We start from the raw sequence: 22,936 nt of genomic DNA, 5'->3' as shown, positions 1-22,936 counted from the left end.
GATATGGTGGGTAGGAGGTTGGGAAGATTGATATGGTGGGTAGGAGGTTGGGAAGATTGGTATTATAATAGGTAAGAGGTTGTGAAGATTGGTCTTATGATAGGTAGGTGGTTGGGAAGGTTGGTATCATGGTATTAGGAGGTAAAGAAAATTGTATCGTAATAAGTAGGAGGTTGAGAAGATTCATCTCATGGTGGGTAGGAGTTTGGGAAGATTGGTATTATAATGGGTAGGAGGTTGGGAAGATTGATATAATGTGTAGGAGGTTGGGATGATTGGTATTATAACGGGTAGGAGGTTGGGATGATTGATATAATGTGTAGGAGGTTGGGATGATTGGTATTATAACGGGTAGGAGGTGGGGATGATTGGTATTATAATGGGTAGGAGGTTGGGAAGATTGATATAATGTGTAGGAGGTTGGGATGATTGGTATTATAACGGGTAGGAGGTTGGGATGATTGGTATTATAATGGGTAGGAGGTTGGGATGATTGGTATTATAATGGGTAGGAGCTTGGGATGATTGGTATTATAATGGGTAGGAGCTTGGGAAGATTGATATTATGGTATTAGGAGGTTAGGAAAATTGTATCATAATAAGTATGAGGCTGGGAAGATTTGTAAGTGGATAGATACGATGTAGGTGGGGGATATATTGCACTGTCTTTTTCATTTACATTTAATAACAAGTATATTGAACCCTTTTGCTTAGCAAATGTCTTTGAGCTCTCCTTTTCTTGTCAGTACATGAAGGGAGTGAGGGACAAGTAACTGACACACAGCTGATAATATAAATGCGAGGATCTCTTGGTGTGATTTGTAATTTCAATAGTACACTGGAGAGGACTCAATATCACGTGTAATGATTGCAGTGGTTTCATAAGTTTGTATAGGGGCCCCGAGTGGCCGAGTGGTCTAAAGCGCTCACCGTTACAGATCACTGCCATCTCACCTCTGTCTGCGTGAGTTCGAGTCTCGGGCTCGGCTAATGTGGGTATGTGAGAAAGCCTGCCGGTAGCTTCTCGTGGGTCGGTGGTTTTTTCTAAGGTTTTTCCCGGGTTCTTCCTCCATCATTAATGCTGGCCGCCATGTATAGCCTATCATGTGCTGAAAAATGGCGTTAAATTCCATTAAAACAACAACAACATAAGTTTGTATACACATCTGAAAAAGAGACATCAAGTCGTGCATAACTACTGCAAAATGAATATTCTTTTTGTATAATTGCGAAAGAAAAGAAATAATTACACCAACTTTATTTTAACAAACAAGAAAATATATAATCCATGAAAAGTCTTTATATATGAACACTGTACATACTTTATAAAACATGCAGCAACAAACAGAAATTATATATTGTCCATAAACGTGTGTATTGTTACAATAAAAGGATTGTGTACAACTCTTGGCATGTTGTCAAATACAACCAAGAGTCACATGTACACTGTTATCATGAACAACCATTTTAATTACGAGAGCAATTTGCTTTCAATGTTTGCCACCAGTCCGATCCAACTGCAAACTGCAGATACGCATATCTGGGTCTATGTAGTTTGTTAGGACTAATAGTAGAACATTTAATATAAACGATGATCTGCCGACGAGAGATCGTGGTCCATTTTTTGCAGTTGAACCCGACTTATAAGCGAGCATATACGGTAGGTATCTAGAATTTCACTTCCTTTTTCGGGTCATATGAAGATTACACAGAGGTAGCTCGATAAAACCACCCTACTTTATAAGGACTTTCCTGCAGGTGTAGATAGATAAAGCCACCATACCTTATAATGATTTTCCCTTCACCTATAGCATTTACAAGTGAAACAATTTTAGATTAATTTGAATATGTGCAATACGTGGAGAGATCGCTGTGCAGTGTGAACTTATTATGCTTAAAATGATAATCCTATATGTTAAGTACTCGTGTACGGGTCGTACATTAACATGCACGGATGGTACATTATCATGTACGGGTACATTAACACGTACAGTTGGTACGTTAACATGTACGTGTGGTACATTAACATGAGACATTTCCATCAGAAAACTGGCAACTAATTTTTGTAAACTACAACCAAAATCTTCGCATGACATGCTTTTGTCTTCAGCATTAATTGGATAGATGAGAATTACTGATCTGCTACAAAATAATAAATAAAGAAAACAGGGTTGCGGAATGACAAAGGAAAATGTGAGGAAAAAAGGCAGTCGTTGTAGATCACATGAAATCCATTCAGACCTGTGGCTGGTGTGTCGGACTCGAGATCACGGCGACATTGGTTCAAATCCCACCGAGACCAGGCTGGATCGGCCGCCGTGCGTGTGTCTATTTTTTACATATTATTTTATTTAAATATTTTGAGCTTTATTCAGTATCAAAATATGACATTGAAACTTGCCATTTTTATAGAGCTTCTCCTCCAAAGATAGTACCAAATATTACAAAAACTAAAAGTTACAAATAAACATCCAACGTTTTTGTCTTTCCTAATTACTGAAATTACTGAACATGATAAATGGACGACAAAAAGCATTTATACAAACAAATATATATATACGTTTCTGGACAAGATGAATTCCTAAAGAAAAGTCTGTCTGTCTGCTTTTATGCATATTTCCATGCATGTACAGACATACAGGGTCTCAGACAGATGGACGGTCATGCTTACATCCATGACTTACATCGAATTTTTTCCTTTTTGAGACTATAATAAGTCCACTGTCTTCAGTTTAATTCAAATTATTTATGTCAAACGTAAATCGTATATTTAGACAATTTATATATAAACTCAAGATAGCAATACTTCGAGTTACGTCGGGGTATCTGTACGAACTCTCAATATAGCAATAATTTTAGTTACGTCGGGGTATCTGTACCAAGACTCGATATAGCAATATTTCGAGTTACCTCTGGGTGTCTGTACAAAGACTCAAGATATCAATATTTCGAGTTACCTCTGGGTGTCTGTACAAAGACTCAAGATATCAATATTTCGAGTTACGTCTGAATGTCTATACAAAGACTCAATATAGCAATGTTTCGAGTTTCGAGTTATGTCTTGATGTACAAACACTCAAGACAGCACTATTTCAAGTTACACGTCTGAATGTTTTTCTTCTAGTCAGACTAACAAGCATTACAGCCCCATGGCTGACAATAAGTACAAGTATTTTGACATTATGAAAGGCAGTATACAATTCAACCACTCTTTTAAAATATGTATGCTGAATTCAGTTAGTACAATACTATTCGGATAATTTCCACTGCTATCCAGTATCGTCATGGTTCCGTTAACTGCATTGTTGTTATCCTTACTAATTCATATGAATACAAGCAGCACATGACTCGAATGTCACTGAACTGGTCAGTATAAAATATTATTATATGCTCATTTTTTTCTCCGATAACTTTGCATTGTCCAAATCGTTAAGTATTTTACGATACTGAACTCGCGCGCACTTCATATTGCACTCATCAAGAAATGACTTTCTATTGTAAATAAACAATAGACGCAGACACCAGCACTTTTGACTTGTAAACAAATCATGTACACTTTCTGAATGTTTCGTGGATTGCCACATACCAGCTGCTTTGCTACATTCCGCGTTAACATTGTTGATTCAATGTTCCGGATTTAGGTGGGTGATAGACGCCAGATTTCGTAAAATTGATGGGTACCTACAAATAACATCCAAGTGACAAGGCATAAACTGTCTTCTTTAGCTGGTAATAAGCATGACAAAAAATATACTTATAGTTTTACATCCTGAATTTCCTCAAAATGTACTTTCTTAGTTCTGCAAATCCGAATTGCATGAGCCATCTCATGGGTTCTCAAGCTTGATTACACATTTCGAAATTGTACTGCAATTTCAACTATATTCCAAGTACAATTACGTCCTCATTACTGCACTCAAAATGTAATAAACATTATACTCCATAGCGTCTTTTTGATAATTGCCATTTAAAGACTTCATATTGTTCCCACATTATGATTACAAACATTTAGTAACAGAACAGAAACACACAGATGTCAACACGCTGCTCCCTCGCCGCTGAAATCCGATGTACTTCATGTAGAATTGGCACAGATAAATCCAGTCCATAATCACGAAATTTCGTAGAAACGATAAATATACCAAAATCTATTCACTCCAGATCAAATGGAGAAGTTATTGCAATGCGCATTCATTCATAATATGACTCTAAATTTCAATTTTAAGTAGACCAAAACGCCATTTTCTTTCGAAAGTTATGTCTAGCGCGCGACTAAGTTCAGATTTATCTGGGCGGAGTTATGCGCGCGTTATTAATGTTGTTGTTGTGTAATAATGAATATGCGCTTGTGTATTTAGTTTGGAATACGGCTTACAATCAGTTACTTTGTTTCGTGTAGTGTTATTTTGTATACATAATTAGGCCTAAGGTAGAATAAGAAAATGAGCATATAAAGCATATAATAAAAAGGTTACTGCATTTGTATCGGAAAATATGAACTCGATTTGTCGGGTGGATATATTGCACTCCTAAGGTAATGCAGTAGTTCTATCCGAAAAACTCGTTCATATTTTCCCATACAAATGCAGTAACCTATAAATACTCTTGGAAGTCTCTGATCATAGCTTTTTCTACACTGTGCTTTTTTTTTAAAAAAGGCGTCTGCCAAACATTTAAAAAATATACTTAAAAAAACACTCAAGAGCGGTTATGATTTGGTGTTAGGAGAACACCCCCAAAATATGTGTGGTTACCATTTAGTTCAATTCGGACACTACTGTATATGCTTTGTACTAGAACAGAATCTCCCTCAGTCATTTGGAACACTCCCATCATGCCGCACGAGGTGTAAACTTCACTGCTTCCAGCGATACCATGGAAACACGTTAAACTCTGCGCAATTTTTCCAGCTTTTGTTTCATGTATTAAACGTATCGCTTGCTTTGGCCATTTGTCATTGAACAAAACCTACAAGAAAGTATTTAAACATGATAGAAAAGCAAGCAACAATATGCGTGTGAAATTCGTCATAGGGCTAATTTCAGTTAGGTAATTTCATTATGAAATAAAGCATTACTGTCCGCCTTGACGACATTCGAGTTATTTAATAGACTGATAACATGTCCGCCTTGATAACATTTGAGTTACTTAATACACTGATAACCTGTCCGCCTTGATGACACTCTAGTTATTTAATACACTGATAACTTGTCCGCCTTGATGACGTTCGAGTTACTTAATACACTAATAACTTGTCCGCCTTGACGACATTCGAGTTACTTAATACACTGATAACTTATCAAAATGAAGTTTAGAAGACTAGGCATTGGTACAGCTGTTATTTACACGTTTTGTTGCGTATATTAAGAAAATAAAATGTACACTTCACATGTAATGTTCAAGGCTTTACTCAGACAAACTAAGTCTGGTGTTTTCTCTTGCTAATAGAATTGAAAGAGAGACGATAATCATGAAAGATGACAGCGGAGGTGTCTACACTCAACTGTACAAGTCTTGCTATTATTGGATGTGTGCTAGATGCAAGTGTACAAGTCCTGATATTGACGAATGTGTTGGAGATGCAAGTGTACAAGTCTTGCTATTGACGGATATATGTTTAGATGCCAATCTACGAATCTTGATATTGATTGATGTATCTGAGATGCAACTATACAAGTCCTGATATTGACGGATGTGTCTTAGATGCAGATATACTCTGTGTGTGTGTGTGTGTGTGTGTGTGTGTGTGTGTGTGTCCTTGCTGTTAGGATTGGTACAGATTTGTGGAGACATGTTGTTTTGGAACAAAATGCTGTTTGGCTTATGTCTGTTTAGATGCAAGTGTACCAAGTCTTGATATTAACGTGTGTTTAGATGCAAGTGTACCAAGTCTTGATATTGACTGATGTATGTTTAGATGCAAGTGTACCAAGTCTTTGTACTGAGTGATGTGTGTTTAGATGCAGGTGTACCAAGTCTTGATATTGACGGATATATGTTTAGATGCAAATCGACCAATCTTGATATTGATTGATGTATCTGAGATGCAACTATACAAGTCCTGATATTGACGGATGTGTCTTAGATGCAGATATACTGTGTGTGTGTGTGTGTGTGTGTGTGTGTGTGTGTGTGTGTCCTTGCTGTTATGATTAGTACAGATCTGTTGAGACGTGTTGTTTTGGAACAAAATGCTGTTTGGCTTATGTCTGTTTAGATGCAAGTGTACCAAGTCTTGATATTGACTGATGTGTGTTTAGATGCAAGTGTAGCAAGTCTTGATATTGACTGATCTGTGTTTAGATGCAAGTGTACCAAGTCATGATATTGACTGATGTGTGTTTAAATGCAAGTGTTCCAAGTCTTTGTACTGAGTGATGTGTGTTTAGATGCAAGTGTACCAAATCTTGATATTGACGGATATATGTTTAGATGCAAATCTACCAATCTTGATATTGATTGATGTATCTGAGATGCAACTATTCAAGTCCTGATATTGACGGATGTGTCTTAGATGCAGACAGTGTGTGTGTGTGTGTGTGTGTGTGTGTGTGTGTGTGTGTGTGTGTGTGTGTGTGTGTGTGTGTGTGTCCTTGCTGTTAGGATTGGTACAGATCTGTGGAGACATGTTGTTTTGGAACAAAATGCTGTTTGGCTTATGTCTGTTTAGATGCAAGTGTACCAAGTCTTGATATTGACTGATGTGTGTTTAGATGCAAGTGTACCAAGTCTTGATATTGACTGATGTGTGTTTAAATGCAAGTGTACCAAGTCTTTGTACTGAGTGATGTGTGTTTAGATGCAAGTGTACCAAATCTTGATATTGACTGATGTGTGTTTAGATGCAAGTGTACCAAGTCTTGATATTGACTGATGTGTGTTTAGATGCAAGTGTACCAAGTCTTGATACTGACTGATGTGTGTTTAGATGCAAGTGTACCAAATCTTGATAGTGACTGATCTTTGTTAAATGCAAGTGTACCAAATCTTAATATTGACTGATGTGTGTTTAGATGCAAGTGTACCAACTCTTGATAGCGACTGATGTGTGTTTAGATGCAAGTGTACCAAGTCTTGATAGTGACATGGGTTAAGATGCAAGTGTACCAAATCTTGATATTGACTGATGTGTGTTTAGATGCAAGTGTACCAAGTCTTGGTATTGACTGATGTGTGTTTAGATGCAAGTGTACCAAGTCTTGATATTGACTGATGTGTGTTTAGATGCAAGTGTACCAAGTCTTGATACTGACTGATGTGTGTTTAGATGCAAGTGTACCAAATCTTCATAGTTGCTGATCTTTGTTAAATGCAAGTGTATCAAATCTTGATATTGACTGATGTGTGTTTAGATGCAAGTGTACCAACTCTTGATAGCGACTGATGTATGTTTAGATGCAAGTGTACCAAGTCTTGATAGTGACATGGGTTTAGATGCAAGTGTACCAAATCTTGATATTGACTGATGTGTGTTTAGATGCAAGTGTACCAAGTCTTGATACTGACTGATGTGTGTTTAGATGCAAGTGTACCAAGTCTTGATACTGACTGATGTGTGTTTAGATGCAAGTGTACCAAGTCTTGATAATGACTGATGTGTGTTTAGATGCAAGTGTACCAAGTTTTGATACTGACTGATGTGTGTTTAGATGCAAGTGTACCAAGTCTTGATACTGACTGATGTGTGTTTAGATGCAAGTGTACCAAGTCTTGATATTGACTGATGTGTCTTTAGATGCAAGTGTACCAAGTCTTGATAATGACTGATGTGTGTTTAGATGCAAGTGTACCAAGTCTTGATACTGACTGATGTGTGTTTAGATGCAAGTGTACCAAGTCTTGATACTGACTGATGTGTGTTTAGATGCAAGTGTACCAAGTCTTGATACTGGCCAATGTCCATCTCCTCATGACGTAAAATTTCAGGCTTTTAAACAAAAATGTCCTCAAAGAATTAAACGAGTTACCTGAGAGTAAACGAGGTATAGTCCTGAGTGTTTAACAGTGAATTTTCCACTGTTCGGATCAAACTTAAAGGGATTTGAATCTTTCTTGACCCAGTCAGCCTCTTTGAACATAGTTAAGTTAACGGAGGAGGCTGCAAATAGAATACAAAAGCACTTATACTTTTATAGTGTAAACCAACCCACTTTGATGGGGGTGGGTGGGGTAGTTTTTACAACAAAACTAAAACGGACAGCAGCAGAATCAAGTATTATTCACAATTTTGATATATTTACCTTGTTACGATAGATATTGCCTGTCTGCTATGGTGGTTACAAAATGTGAGTTCAGTCCAATAGTTTATCCTATAATCATGCAACTGGTCCTAGACTACATACTACATTTATTGCATGGTTACCAAATAACGTGCGTACATGGTTACCAAATAACGTGCGTACAGCTGAAAACAGAGACTTTCTGAATGGCAATTGTCAAGAGCAAGAAAGCAGAATTGATAAATAAAAACAATCTTTAAAAACAATTGCTATTTTAAATACTAACTTTTTATTTCCCAAACAAAGGATGCTTGTGAACATATCAATTTTACCAGAATGCAACAATAAAATATATCTATAAATGGATGGTTTGTTCCAGGTGTAGTTTTTAATTACGTTTACACATAAGGTAGTATATCATGGATAGATAAAAGAAAATTATATCCATCTTTGATGTCATTGTCGTCGTCACAACGCATGCAATATCTTTTACATCTCAAGATTTTTTTTTTAATTCTCAAATTATGGGAAGACAATCCTAGCTTTGCCAAAACAAAGTTTGCCCTCATACAGGACTTAATTTAATCATCTGTTATATTAAAACAGAACATTGATTATGTGCGCGCGTGCGCATGTGTGCGTGTCCTTGGTGGTTGGAGTGGTAGAGATCGTTGGAGACTTGTTTCGGAACAGCCCTAATGTTAAAAAAATCGTTCAGGCCTGATATTTAAAGTCACAGCAGAATAATTGTTGAATATAATTTTCTTACATAACGATACAGGTATACCTTGCTCAACATAACAATGTTACATTAAGGGCCGTAATTTTCGACATCAATGGTAATTTTCTTTTTTGGAAAACAACTTTACACTAGCTATTGTCTTAGAGAATTAAATTCTTCATCTGTTCCTTTCTATACTGATTCATGTGAACGGGTCCACTGAACACTGCATCTTCAGAACCTTTCATACCGTAATGTATATATTCCATACCATAATGTATTTCTTTGATACCCTAATGTATATTTCTTACCCTAATGTATATTTCGTACCCCGAATGTATTAGTTGTATCATTAGACGTTGGTCGCATATTAAATTGTTATGTTTGTGATCAGTAACAACGAATGCATTTAAATGCATTAGAATTGATCAAATCAGCGTCATTTATGGGTAGGTAGGTAGGTAGGCAGGTAAATAGGTAGCTTGGTTGATATATAGGCTGCTGTTATACGTAATCTACTCCGGTGTTCCAATAATTTTATACGCTGATGTTTGTGAATAACATAATTTTAGTTGTGAATAACATAATTCAAGATACGTTGCTTATTTACCTGTTGTTCTTTGACTAATTTGACTCACGTGCCAAAGTCATGTGGTCGACACCCTACATTGTCCTACAACTGTGCTGTAAAACCATATTTTTATAACATGATTTGGCTTGGTTTCTGTGGGGTTTAGCGCCATTTTTGCAGCACATTATAGGCTATACTTTTGCGGCCTGTATATGTGGCGAAGGAAGAACCCAATAAAAGCCTGGGGAAAAAAACCCAACCTACGGGAAGCTGCTGGCAAGGTTTCTTCATACACACCATATATGTATGGATGTTATATTTCTCTCTCTCTCTCTCTCTCTCTCTCTCTCTCTCTCTCTAGATATATATATATATATATATATATATATATATATATATATATATATATATATATATATATATATATATATATATATATATATATGTGTGTGTGTGTGTGTGTGTGTGTGTGTGTGTGTGTGTGCGTGTCTGTGTGTGTGTGTGATTTGGATTTTAACGTAGCTTTAACAATTTTTCAGTCATGTCGCTGCGATGTCTGCAGTGTGACAGTTTATAGTGATGTCTAGCAGTGGGGCATCATGCCGCAGACATGTAGCATGATGTCCCACCCAGTCACATTATCCTGACACCAGGCCGACCAGTCCTAACACTAACCTCTTAATGCTAAGCGCCAAGCGAGGCAGCTGTTAGTACCATTTTTTAAGCCTTTGGTATGACTCGGCCGGGGATCGATCCCACGACCTCCAGCATCCGAAGCGGACGCTCTAACCACTAGGCCACCGGAGCGGGGTGTGTGTGTGTGTGTGTGTGTGTGTGTCTAACACATATTTAGATCAACAACATATACCATGGACGTTGTATGCAATTAAACCGTTGTATTCCTAACACTAGTAACAGCAATGAAGATAGGTGGTGATTTGTGTTTGAAAGATAGTTTACTTTAGCTGGAGAATGAATACGAAAGGGGAAATTAGGCTTGCAAGACTTCAGATATAGTTGGTTTTGCTATAACATTTTAATTTTATATGGGTAAATCTAGTAGCATTATTGATACAGCTATAATAGCATCTCAGCTAAAAGAGTGAATAAGTGATTGATCCTTTTCTAGCTGCATCTATCAACTGACTGAGGAATTAAGATGCAAACAATTTAAAATATATATGTAAATACGAGCAAAGCAAATGGTATTAGACTGGCTTATAAATAGATCAAATCAAACATTTCGGTATGTTAATATATTTTCTGGAACCTGACTTTTATTCAACCCTATGGAATGATCATGAAATTCAGATTATTTTCAGATAATGTATAAATTGAAATGTGCATGAAGATTTTATACAAACAATTTAATATTTGTTGTAATTTCAAAAACAGACAAAAAAGGACAGGCCAAATGAAGGCGGTAGCCTAAATGGTTAGATCGTCCGCCTCGGATGTGGGAGGTCGCGGGTTCCAACCCTAACCGAGTCATACCAAAGACTTATAAAAATAGAACTAGCAGCTGCCTTGTTAGGAGCTCAGCATTAAGAGGTTAGTGCAGGGGTGGGCAAACTACGGCCCGCGGGCCGCATGCGGCCCGCCAATGGCTTCATGCGGCCCGCCAAGGGTTTTCATGCGGCCTAGGAACAAGTCATCATTCTCACTGACTCTGTTTATGTTACTCTGTTTATCAAATAAATGTGCTTCTTTTGAAATTTAAGTTTTCAAATATTAACAATATATTAACAACTGAAAATGAATTATGATGTTATTTAGAAAAAGCTTTTGTTTTTGCTATTTCAAATATTAATTATTTTACTTAATGAACTATGCGGCCCGCGACAAGGACTTAGGTGTAAGTTTGTGTATGCGTCACTTGTACTGGAAAGTTTGCCCACCACTAACCGTTAGTGCTAAGACTGGTCGGGATAATGTGACTGGGTGGGCATGATGCTACATGTCTGCGGCATGATGCCCCAGTGCTAGACATAACTATAAACTGCCACACTGCAGACATCTTAGCGATATGACTGAAAAAATGTTAAAGCTACGTTAAAAGTCCAATAACATACACACGCGCGCGCGCGTCTAAATGCAACATTAACATAGTGTTAAATTATTAATGAATACACCATCACACTAATTCCAACAGTAACACGGTGTTAAATATTAATGAATACACCATCACACTTATGTACATGCGTTTGTATATTGTCCAAGGTACCAGACCATCAATCTTTTTTTGTGAGAGAGAAAATTTGATTGAAAGTTGTTCCAGGTCACGTCAATATTGAGAGACAAGTTATTTTATAAATGACTTTTCCTCCATAGAGTGACCTTCCAGACTTTATTTCTTTTGTAAAATTGAATTTTTTCCACAGAGTGACTTTCCAGACTTTACAATTTCCCATAAAGAGCAAAAAAGAAACAAAAGTAAAAAGAAGACAAATCATTGGAAGTGTTCACTGTAAATAAAGCAATGTCTCTCTCTCTGAATATAAGTTAGTGGTCTGATCCTTTAGGGCCGGATGAGGAAAGAGAGAAAGAAAAAGGATAATTACTGTTTAGAAGGAAGGTGCCATTCCTACAAACACTCCCACCGCGGTTAGGCAGGTACTTACATAGTTCTGCTGCAAAAGAAATAAATATAATATCACACATAACACACGAGGGCGACTCTCTCTCTCTCTCTCTCTCTCTCTCATGCATACTTTGTTTCCGTAACACTTAAGACACATCCTTTGTCAATATTTCCCCCTTTACAGTTTTTTAGTGACCTACAGAGTAGATACATGTTACACGATTCACACATTATAAATCATGAACCATGACAGAGGAATAAATCAATCATGAGACAACGTTTATGCTTTCTTTTATTATTTCCCCACTGATACACCATTACGTCCTACAGTACCCTACTTGACACGTGACTAAACTGAACTAAATGCAAACTAACTTACTATTATTATCATTATTTTTATGTCATTTATTATTATTATTATTATTATTATTATTATTATTATTTTCATTGTTACTGTGTTTGCACACATAATTTCCTTTTTTGCTATTGAACAGGGACAATATTTGAAACTCGTGGAATGGTTTTCTAATATGAATGAACAGTTCGATCAATAGGCACGGTCCAACACTCTAAGATGAATAAACAGTTCTTTCTATAAGCACAGTCCAACACTCTTAATATGAATGAACAGTTCGATCAATAAGCACGGTCCAACACTATAATATGAATGAACAGTTCTATCAATAAGCACGGTCCAACACTCTAATATGAATGAACAGTTCGATCAAAAAGCACAGTCCAACACTCTTAATATGAATGAACAGTTCGATTAATAAGCACAGTCCAACACTCTAATATGAATGAATAGTTCGATCAATAAGCACAGTCCAACACTCTTAATATGAATGAACAGTTCGATCAATAAGCACAGTCCAACACTCTAATATGAATGAATAGTTCGATAAATAAACACAGTCCAACACTCTAATATGAATGAACAGTTCAATAAATAAACATAGTCAAATATTCAAATATACAAGAACGGTTCGATAAATAAGCACAGTCAAAAAATTTAATGTGCATGAACAGTTCGATAAATAAGCACAGTCCAAGACTTTAAGATTTATTAACAACTTTGATAAATTAGCACAGTCAAAGACTCAAATATGAATGAACAGTTCGATAAATAAGTACGGTCCAACACTTTACATCAGGGGTGGGCAAACTACGGCCCGCGGGCCGCATGCGGCTCTCCAAGGGCTTTCATGCGGCCCGCTAAGGGTTTTCATGCGGCCTAGGAACAAGTCATCATTCGCACTGACTCTGTTTATGTTACTCTGTTTATCAAATTAATGTGTTTCTTTTGAAGTTTAAGTTTTCAAATATTAACAACATATTAACAACTGAAAAATTAATTAGATGTTATTTAGAAAAACCTTTTGTGTTTGCTATTTCAAATATTAGTTATTTTACTTAATGAACTATGCGGCCCGCGACAAGGTGTAAATTTGTGTATGTGGCACTTGCACTGGAAAGTTTGCCCGCCTCTGCTCTACATGAACAGTTCGATAAATAAGTACAATGCAACACTGTAATATACATGAACAGATCGATAAATAAGCACAGTCAAACACTTTAATATACATGAACAGTTCGATAAATCAGCACAGTCCAAGACTTTAAGATGCATGAACAGTTCGATAAATAAGCACAATCCAACACTGTAATATGCATGAACAGATCGATAATAAGCACAGTCCAAGATTTTAATATGCGTGAACAGATCGATAAATGAGCACAACCCAACACTGTAATATGCATGATCAGTTTTATAAATAAGGACAATCCAGTAAAAGTTTAAGCGTATAACCACTGGTAATCTAATATAGACCCTCCTCCACCCCCACAAGACCCTCCCCCCGCTCAAAAAATGAAATAGTCGGCGCAGATTCTTATTTTAGGAAAAGTGATTCACACAATGTGTAAAAGAAAAACAAATTACACCTTTGCGTAAGTACTTTTTGAGCTTAGGAATGCGTATATTACTTCTAAAGGCAACATTTGATATGTTAGATGTGAAACTGTATAAAAATCGACCCTTTTTCTAAATAATGAAATCTCAATGTAATTTATCTCAAATTAATTTTGCTGTTCATCCCCATAGCATGTACCACAGTTCCAGCAGATCGGAGCACAAATAAAATAAAAATATGCTCTCCATTTAAATTTCCTCTTACATGCACATAGCTGAACAAGGACTATGGAAGAAAATGTTGATTTTATTGTTGAATTTCACAAAATCTTTTTCAATTTTACCATCCTTATGAAATACACATTGAAAGACAGTTTTATTGAATGTCCTGAATCCGAAATAAGGCCTGAATCCGAAATAAGGCGTCTGTGCTTACATGGAGGTTGAATATGTCGATGAACGTATTGGGATTGAAATAGATACAAACGCATGTATATCTCATTCACTCTCAACAGAAATCAAAATTCACTGGGAAACATGCACAGAAATCAAAACTGAACGTGCACAAAGGAGCAATAATATATTTTAAGTTCGAATAACTCACATGAATAGAGAAAAGGGAATCGGAATTTAAAGATAGTATGATCAATACGTTTTTCTTATCGATTAAGCCTTGATGAATTGTACAAGAAATAAATTTATGTCTTACATACATGCATACATACATACATACATACATACATACATACATACATACCAGAAACGGACAAACATGATCTCCCATTACTGCAGATGAATAAGCATGTATACATTTATTATTTATAAATGTAAGAATGACAGTTGGAGCATTTTAAATTGGCATGAACGTGGAAATTTGGAATGTATACTTACTTGAAAACATGTAATTATACTCGGGAAATGTGACGTTATTCCATGCTACATAATGGGCAGCCTGAACAGCACAACGCTGAAGAAGACATACCACATACTAATGAAAAGAATAAAAGAATAAGTCTCTCTCTCTCTCTCTCTCTCTCTCTCTCTCTCTCTCTCTCTCTCTCTCTCTCTTATATGCTTGATATATGCATGCTTCGGTCGATAGTTCTAAACCTTTTTTAAAAAGTCGCGTTCTTTATGTCATACAACATTAACCTGTTTTTACGTGCTAATCTATGTTTACATGTTATTCTATCGTTTTTCTTAACTTTTAATCGTGGATTTCCACAGAACAAATCGATACCTTTTATCGATTATCATTTATTATATACAAAATTTTCTCGGTCTTTGAGTTTTAAACGTTTTTTTTTTTTTTTTAATTATTCTACTACCTCTGCGAGCAAAAACATAAAATTCGCGGTCTCTGTCCAATATTTGAAGTGTTTGAGTAAAATGTGTAGTAAAATGTGTGTAAAATGTGTAGTAAAATGTGTAGTAAAATGTGTAGTAAAATGTGTGTAAAATGTGTAGTAAAATGTGCGTAAAATGTGTAGTAAAATGTGTGCAAAATGTGTAGTAAAACGTGTGCAAAATGTGTAGTAAAATGTGTGCAAAATGTGTAGTAAAATGTGTGTAAAATGTGTAGTAAAAACACTTACATTACCCTCCTTTTTGCAAGCTGAAAACAAAATAAAATTTGTCTATCAATAATTTTAATATACAAATTAATCAGATATAGTTATTATGACATTAGCAGTCTTAAAAGAGATAAACTTACATACACAGCTGGTAATAGAAATTTCACTTTTATCAATATCTCTCACACGGTCAAGGTTAATAAAAGAGATTAGTACAACAATACACTTTCCTTTATTCGAAATATATTAATGTATCTATATTTTATGGATATAAACATTACAAATCTCATCGAAAATGTTTTCTTTCCCTCTTCATTTAAAGTCAGCTCGTGAACCCATCTATGTAGATCATATATTTATACACGTGTGTTGTCTCAAATCCAAAGATATTCGTATTTCTATCATATCAACGTTTAGTATGCTATTTGAAAACACATACTTATAAATAATTTAAAACTAGTGATAATATGGATTTGATAAATCGTTTTAAAATAAAGAATTCTCTGAAAGTGTTTCTAACGTGAGATGCAGTTAATGTTACCCAAAATCAAGGCATTATGGATATACGAGTATGTTTCGAAGTCTGATATTTGAAAAACCATTTTAAGAAACAACTTCACTGGACAAAACTCTCGTAGTATACTACAGTCATTATAAACAGTAAGTAATGTATCAAAATTATGAGGCTCATATGGATTCGTGGACAACCACTTGGATTACCGACAAAAGAACATTTGTACTACTAATGTTATGTGAATCAATAAAACGTTGTACATACTTTTTTGACATTTCTTGTTTAAGTCCTTCTTCGGCAATGAGCAATCACACGATTCTTTGGGGGCTTTTGCCTTTTGTCGCTTCTGTCTGACATGGTACACGTACGTGACATCCTCTTTCTTTTAAATGCAAAGATCCAGAGTGATAAAAAAATGTTATCTCAAACAATCACAAGACAAAAGAAATTTAACTGGGTTTCTGGTTTCTTTGAGAAAACAAACTAATATATAATGTAAAAGATACAACTGTGTCAACGTTAAAGAAAGAATTGTGTCAATGTAAGAAATATTATTGTCTCAGAGTAAAAGATAAAATTGTCTCAATGTAAAAGATACAATTGCCTCAATGTAAAAGGTACAATTGCCTCAATGTAAAAGGTACAATTGCCTCAATGTAAAACATACAATTTTCTCAATGTAAAAGATACAATTTTCTCAATGCCAAAGATACAACTGTGTCAGTATAAAATATTCAAATCTGTCAATGTAAACAATACAATTGTCTCAATGCCAAAGATACAACTGTGTCAGTATAAAATATTCAAATCTGTCAATGTAAACAATACAATTGTCTCAATGTAAAAGATACAACTGTCTCAATGCCAAAGATACAATTGTCTCAATGTCAAAGATACAATTGTCTCAATGCCAAAGATACAACTGTCTCAATGCCAAAGATACAATTGTCTCAATGCCAAAGATACAATTGTCTCAATGCCAAAGATACAATTGTCTCAATGTCAAAGATACAATTGTCTAAATGCCAAAGATACAATTGTCTCAATGCCAAATATACAATTGTCTCAATGCCAAAGATACAACTGTCTCAATGCCAAAGATACAATTGTCTCAATGTAAAAGATACAATTGTCTCAATGCTAAAGATACAACTGTCTCAATGTCAAAGATACAATTGTCTCAATGCCAAAGATACAACTGCCTCAATGCCAAACATACAATTGTCTCAATGCCAAAGATACAATTGTCTCAATGCCAAAGATACAATTGTCTCAATGTCAAAGATACAATTGTCTCAATGTCAAAGATACAATTGTCTAAATGCCAAAGATACAATTGTCTCAATGCCAAAGATACAACTGTCTCAATGCCAAAGATACAACTGTCTCAATGCCAAAGATACAATTGTCTCAATGTAAAAGATACAATTGTCTCAATGCTAAAGATACAACTGTCTCAATGTCAAAGATACAATTGTCTCAATGCCAAAGATACAACTGCCTCAATGCCAAAGATACAATTGTCTCAATGCTAAAGATACAATTGTCTCAATGCCAAAGATACAATTGTCTCAATGTAAAAGATACAATTGTCTCAATGCCAAAGATACAACTGTCTCAATGCCAAAGATACAATTGTCTCAATGCCAAAGATATAATTGTCTCAATGTCAAAGATACAATTGTCTCAATGTCAAAGATACAGTAGTCTCAATGTAAAGGATACAATTGTCTCAACGCATTTCAAACAATAGTCTTGATATTAGTATTAATATTCATCCAAATGCTGAAAATGTTTATTGAAAGGAAGAGGTATTAGGATAGGATATCTAAACTCCTAATTTTAAAGGATGAAGTAAATTTATTTAAAATAACAACCAAGCGGGTAAAAATAATTATAGGATACTGCATTTGTATGGGAAAATATGAACGAGTTTTGCGAATGGAAATACTGCACGACCTTGGGAGTGCAATATATCCATCCGACAAAACGAGTTCATATTTTTTCCATACAAATGCAGTAACCTTTCTATTATATGCTCATTTTTTTATTCTACCTAATGCTTGATTATGTTAACAAAATACACTACAAGAATCAAAGTAACCGAATGTATGCCGTATTCCAAACTAAATATACAAGCGCAGATTCATCATTACACAACAACAAAATTATTACTGCGCACATAACTCCGCCAAGATAAATCTGAACTTAGTCGCGCGCTCGATATAACTTTCGAAAGAAAATGGCGTGTCGAATTAAAATTGAAATTTGGAGTGATATTGTGAATGAATGCGCATTGCAACAACTTTTCCATTTGATCTGGAATGAATATATTCTGGTATTTGTTTCGATTCTACGAAATTTCGTGATTATGGACGACTGGATTTATATGTGACAATACCACATGAAATACACCGGATTGAAGAAGCGAGGGAGAAGCGTGTTGACATCTGCAAATGAGTTTCTGTTTCTGTCATTGAATGTTTGAAATCGTAATGTGGGAAAAATATGAAGTCTTTCGATTGCAATTATCAAAAAGACGCTATGGAATTTAATGCTTTTTTCATTTTGAGTGCAGTAAGGAGGATGTAATTGCACTTATATTTGAAATTACAGTATAATTTCGAAATGTGTAATCAAGCTTGAGAACTCATGACATGGCTCGTGTAATTCGGATTTGCAGAACTAAGAAAGTACATTTTGAGGAAATTCAGGATGTAAAACTGTAAGTATGTTTTTTGCCTTTCTTATCACCAGCTAAAGAAGACAGTAAATGCCTTGCAACTTGTATGTTATTTGTAAGGACCTTTTCTTGGGTCACTTGTATAACTAGCCTAAATCATAAACATTGTAATAAAATAGATAACGAGGAATGTACCAAAGCTGCTGGTATGTGGCAGTCCACGAAACATCTGCTTTACTTCATTCAGAAACAAATTTAAACAACCACAACGTAAAACGCCTACTACGCGAGTGTACATGGTTTATTTACAACTCAAAAGTGCTGGCATCTGCGTCCATTGTTTGTTTACAATAGAAAATAGTTCCTTTATGCACCTGAATGCAATATGTGTATTTGCACGCGAGTTCAGTATCGGGTAATATTGAACGATTCTGACAATATCAAGTTAACAGAGAAAAAAGGAGCATATAATAATTGTTTTCATCCTTTATAATATTTATGTGCTAAACATGTTCGTCAGATTTTTACATTTTGTAATCAACAATGTATTCTGTTTTGGATATAAAGGCTCTTATCGTCCTTTTTCAGTTAAACAGTTAAAGAGCGTACCTACTCTCATTGAGTATTACAGGATGATTCTTTTGATATCGGACTCGTATAAAAAAAATGGCGGAGGATTTAAAAAATATGGTAATAGAAGGGGACTGTAGCGTGTCAGAGATTGTAAGATAAAACAGCGACAATTTCCATGCCGGTTTGGTAGCTACAAATATAATGGATTGTACATTTGAACTTTTTAAAATCATGTAGTTGTAACATAACATACTTATTCACAGTTGTTTTTAATACACATTGGTGTACACTTCTTAAAGTAAGAGATATGTAGTGAGTTTTTAGGCTTGATTGCTGTTTTTCCCAGAGTCTTGTGAATCTTAGAATCAACTAGACGAATAAACTGGAAAGTCAACTGATGGAATAAAGTACAAACTTAAAGGTAGAACTTCGTCCTTAAGAAAACTATTGAAAGATGCGTTTGTATCAGAAAAAATGCCACCTGATTATATGATGAGCATATAACTGGTGAATATACCTAATTGATCATTACGTTAATCAGTGAAAGGGGAGGAGGGATCACATTAATAATTTTGATCCGCCCAATAAAGAATCTTGCATGATAATTTTTTGAGTAAATTACGACATCGTATATTTTACACTGATTTCCACATACCAGTTGGGAAAGAAGCAACAAAAAATATTTCTCTAATATAAGTCCACGTATTTTAAAAATAATTCTGTTTACATATTGTATTATAATTTAAAGAAAAAATAGGACAAAAAAAGCACAGAGGAAAGTATCCCTTGAAATGTCTTTGAGTCAGAAATCGTTGGAATAAAGAATTTTGCCATAAATAGCAGCAACAATTTTAGGTTGTCCTGGCTTTTTCTTTCAGGATAAATATCGTACAAACTGACAAATATCGTATTCATATTATAAAAAATATATTTTAAAATCCATTATTTTATTAGTATTAAATGTTTAAATTCTCTAAATTGGATGGAATTTCTACTACTAAGTAATCTTTCATTACATATATATATATATATATATATATATATATATATATATATATATATATAGTTAGTTAGTTAGTTAGTTCATAATCATCCACACGACATGTATAACAATATATCAGTATAGTTAATACATAATCATCCACACGACATGTATAACACACATGTATGGTTACCACGTAATCAGGGGCCCCGAGTGGCCGAGTGGTCTAAAGCGCTTTCCGTTACGGATCACTGCCATCTCACCTCTGTCTGCGTGGGTTCGAATCTAGGGTTCGAATCTAGGATTCGGACATTGTGGGTATGTGAGAAAGCTTGCCAGAAGCTTCTCGTGGGTCGGTTGTTCTTCCGGGTGTTTTCCCCGGGTTCTTCCTCCACCATTAATACTGGCCGCCGTGCATAGCCTATCGTGTGTTGAAAAATGGCGTTAAACCCCTCAACAACAACGTATCTGTATAGTGGATGTATCTTTATCAGCGTCGTTATAGAGATTTAAGGACAATAAAGGAGGACGTGTCAGGGAGAAAGAGCACGTATGGCAACCCTAGATAGTAAGTACATAATCTTCCACAATATATGCTTGACGAACTTAACTGAGACTATTTCGAATCATCGCTACGTTATATTTCACAAATCGTACGATATGAGTTTAATTTTATGCCAAACAAAAACAACTGAAGAACGAAGCTGGTGACAATTTACGCTGTGGAAGAGATGTGTGTGTGTGTGTGTGTGTGTGTGTGTGTGTGAGAGAGAGAGAGAGATATTTTTGAAGAAAAATATTATATCATTTCCACAGCCCTATTTGTTAGAGATCACCTACCCAATTTGAGAATATGCATTCAACTATCGATAGGAACAATATAAATACATTACATTTAATGCTGACCAGTAAACCATCCAATAATAGACGTAAGTTATTAGAAATCTATGATGACGTATTCTGTCCATTTTGTTTTGAGGTAAACAGCTTATTATTATTGTTGTAAACTGTATATGTCAGCTTTGGCCATATTTGGTCATTTTTGGTGCATGCTGGGGGATGTGTCTAAAAGTAGGTATCTCAAGATCTCAAATTAATTGTCCTACAGTGTAGAACGACAGTTTTTTATCTTTGTCAGCGTAATAGAAATTATTTATCTACAATTAGATACAATTAACTTCCCAAATACTCATTACATTTATATAGACAAACAACGTCGATAGTTAGACTGTAGTTCTCGTACTGACTATTAATGTTTTATATGTATTGAATATACATACCTTTTTGTACTGGTTATTATTAGTATTATTTATTTATTTATTTATTTGTGTTATATATGTAAACTTCACTTTTTGTAATGGTTGTTGCTCCATATATATATATATTGAATATGATTACATCTGTTTACTTCTCATACTGATCAAGTGATTTGGATGAAAATTTATTAATGCTTTTCTTATTTCGTTTAGCATTCGACCAAAAAATAAATAAATGGTGCACCTCAGATCAAATTTCTCTGTTTAGTTCAAGCGTGTTCCATGAAAGTTAGCAACACCTTATTTTCAACTTTGTACATTTTGAATACCTACCGAAGTCATTACGTTTACCTGCCCACTCAGGACCTGGACTCATTAGTGTATTGCAAAGTACAGTTCGACTAATAATGACAGGTACTTATGAGTACATAATGCTTACCTCGTCTACTTTTGACATCTGGTTTTGCTCGTCCTGTACAAGACTATGACGGTTGTTTTCCTGTGGAGGTCCAACTGCCTGATACATGCAACTGCACTGAACTGGGCGCCACAGAATAAATATTGTGATGAGACAACATGCTAAACAGAACAGACACGTACATACAGACAGAAGTATAAACAGACGTGCACTCTTCCTGTAACATCCACATGCGTAGTGCCCAGAGCTCCCTGCGGTGTCGGTGCAGAGGTTCTGTTTCGCCAACACCTGTGGTGCGGCCATGTCTATATTTATGTTGACAGAAAATGAGATAGATCACATGATCTGTTAAATAATCCTGTCCTTTCTGGGAGCAACTTGTGTTCAACTGAATATCATTGTCACACACAAGTTTTTGTCACCATGCATTTAGTATTTATACAGAAGACACTTGCTAACACACACACTTGTAGTTCAACTTGCTTATTCCATGAATTTTCACGCTAGTTAAATAGTCACGTTTACAGGTAGTCTCACACGGGTCGATTCTAAGAACTGGTAGTGTAGTCAAGGAAGCACGACCCCTAAGTCGTATTGGAAAAAAAGACTTCTATAGATTTTCCTTGCTGATATTTTAAATGGTTTTCGACATATATTTGTGAAATGATATATTCTTTAATTTTCTGGAGTGTAGTACAAGCTAAATTCTTATTAATAATGAAAGGTGAATCTAATTTTCAAAAGGTTATTTGATAACCCGAATAGTCTTTTGCTCGACCAAGCGTGCAGAAAGGTTTTCAATAAACTTGATTCAAGTTCATATTTCTGTTAAGTATAAAGCCTCAACATTTTTGTGTGTTACGTTCGTATGCGATACTCCATACCTTTGAATTCACAATTATGTTTGCGTTGAAAGCTGATACGGCTTACTA

At 35.3% G+C, this 22,936-nt stretch overlaps 1 protein-coding gene across 3 annotated transcripts; it reads right to left on the bottom strand.

Moving 5' to 3' along the window:
- Nucleotides 1–1,285: 1,285 nt before the first annotated feature.
- On the bottom strand, nucleotides 1,286–22,635 carry LOC149798701 (uncharacterized). Of its 3 annotated transcripts, none has more exons than XM_089957562.1 (7): nucleotides 22,026–22,635; nucleotides 16,357–16,474; nucleotides 15,600–15,619; nucleotides 14,896–14,971; nucleotides 12,073–12,138; nucleotides 7,968–8,098; nucleotides 1,286–4,968 (listed from the first exon to the last, which is right to left on the bottom strand). In XM_089957562.1, exons 1-7 carry the CDS (start codon nucleotides 22,305–22,307, stop codon nucleotides 4,699–4,701), a joined length of 963 nt encoding a protein of 320 aa, XP_089813688.1. In that variant the 5' UTR covers nucleotides 22,308–22,635; the 3' UTR covers nucleotides 1,286–4,698. The 3 variants fall into 3 exon arrangements, with proteins under 3 accessions (XP_089813688.1, XP_089813687.1, XP_089813689.1); XM_089957561.1 differs by having other exon boundaries at nucleotides 12,073–12,141; nucleotides 22,026–22,625; XM_089957563.1 differs by lacking the exon at nucleotides 12,073–12,138 and having other exon boundaries at nucleotides 22,026–22,574.
- Between the last annotated feature and the right edge of the window lie 301 nt (nucleotides 22,636–22,936).

The sequence above is a fragment of the Sinohyriopsis cumingii genome, chromosome 5 (genome assembly GCF_028554795.1).
Source record: "Sinohyriopsis cumingii isolate HCF-2022 chromosome 5, ASM2855479v2, whole genome shotgun sequence".
Taxonomy (NCBI): domain Eukaryota; kingdom Metazoa; phylum Mollusca; class Bivalvia; order Unionida; family Unionidae; genus Sinohyriopsis; species Sinohyriopsis cumingii.
The sequence above is the reverse complement of the archived record's forward strand: the minus strand, read 5'-3'. Positions and strand labels throughout refer to the sequence as shown.